The sequence below is a fragment of the Egretta garzetta genome, unplaced genomic scaffold (genome assembly GCF_000687185.1).
Source record: "Egretta garzetta isolate BGI_Z169 unplaced genomic scaffold, ASM68718v1 scaffold931, whole genome shotgun sequence".
Taxonomy (NCBI): Eukaryota; Metazoa; Chordata; class Aves; order Pelecaniformes; family Ardeidae; genus Egretta; species Egretta garzetta.
In genome coordinates, this window is record NW_009258556.1 from 31,682 (window position 1) to 32,286 (window position 605).

The 605-nt window shown below is 69.6% G+C and overlaps 1 protein-coding gene across 1 annotated transcript in view; it reads left to right on the top strand.

Annotated features, from left to right (window-relative positions):
- Positions 1–170: 170 nt before the first annotated feature.
- Positions 171–605, top strand: part of LOC104134405 (acyl-coenzyme A amino acid N-acyltransferase 1) — a 2,589-nt gene continuing 2,154 nt past the window's right edge. The window contains exon 1 of the mRNA XM_035903388.1: positions 171–602. Within this exon, the coding sequence (XP_035759281.1) occupies positions 217–602 (386 nt within the window). The 5' untranslated portion in view covers positions 171–216. The remainder of the gene's footprint in view (positions 603–605) is intronic.

Below are 605 nucleotides of genomic sequence, written 5' to 3' on the forward strand. Positions count from 1 at the left end.
GGGGGTGCGGGAGGGGGGGTTGGAGGGTGCTGCATGTCCTCAGGAGGAGGGGACGGGGACCAGCGGGACCGGGTGGGCTGCAAACCCCATTGTGTGATCGCCAAGTCCCGTGCTGCCCCCCTTAGGATCCCTGGGGACAATCCCCTGCGGTGGCCACCATGCTGCCCCTTCCCTGGGTGGGGCAACCGTGGGGCTCGAGTGGGCTGCTGGGGGGTGATGCTCATCTCCCTCCCCAGGTGCACCATGGTGGAGGTGACGGTGACACCGCAGTCCTCGCTGGCTGACCGGCCGGTGAAGGTGCAGGTGCGGGGGCTGTCCCCCTCCCAGCCGGTCACCCTGAGGGCATTGCTGACGGACGAGCATGGCGAGCGCTTCCAGGCCCGTGCCTTCTTCCGCGCCGACGAGGCGGGCGAGGTGGACCCGGAGCGCCACGCCGCCCTGGGTGGCAGCTACGCTGGTGTCTGGCCCATGGGGCTCTTCTGGTTCCTGCAGCCCGACACCCTCTTCCGACGCCTGGTCAAGCGGGACGTGGCCGGCAGCCCCTTCCTCGTCCTCCTGGAGGTCTTCGATGGCTTCCAGGTGGTCACACGACCCCAAGACCAGCC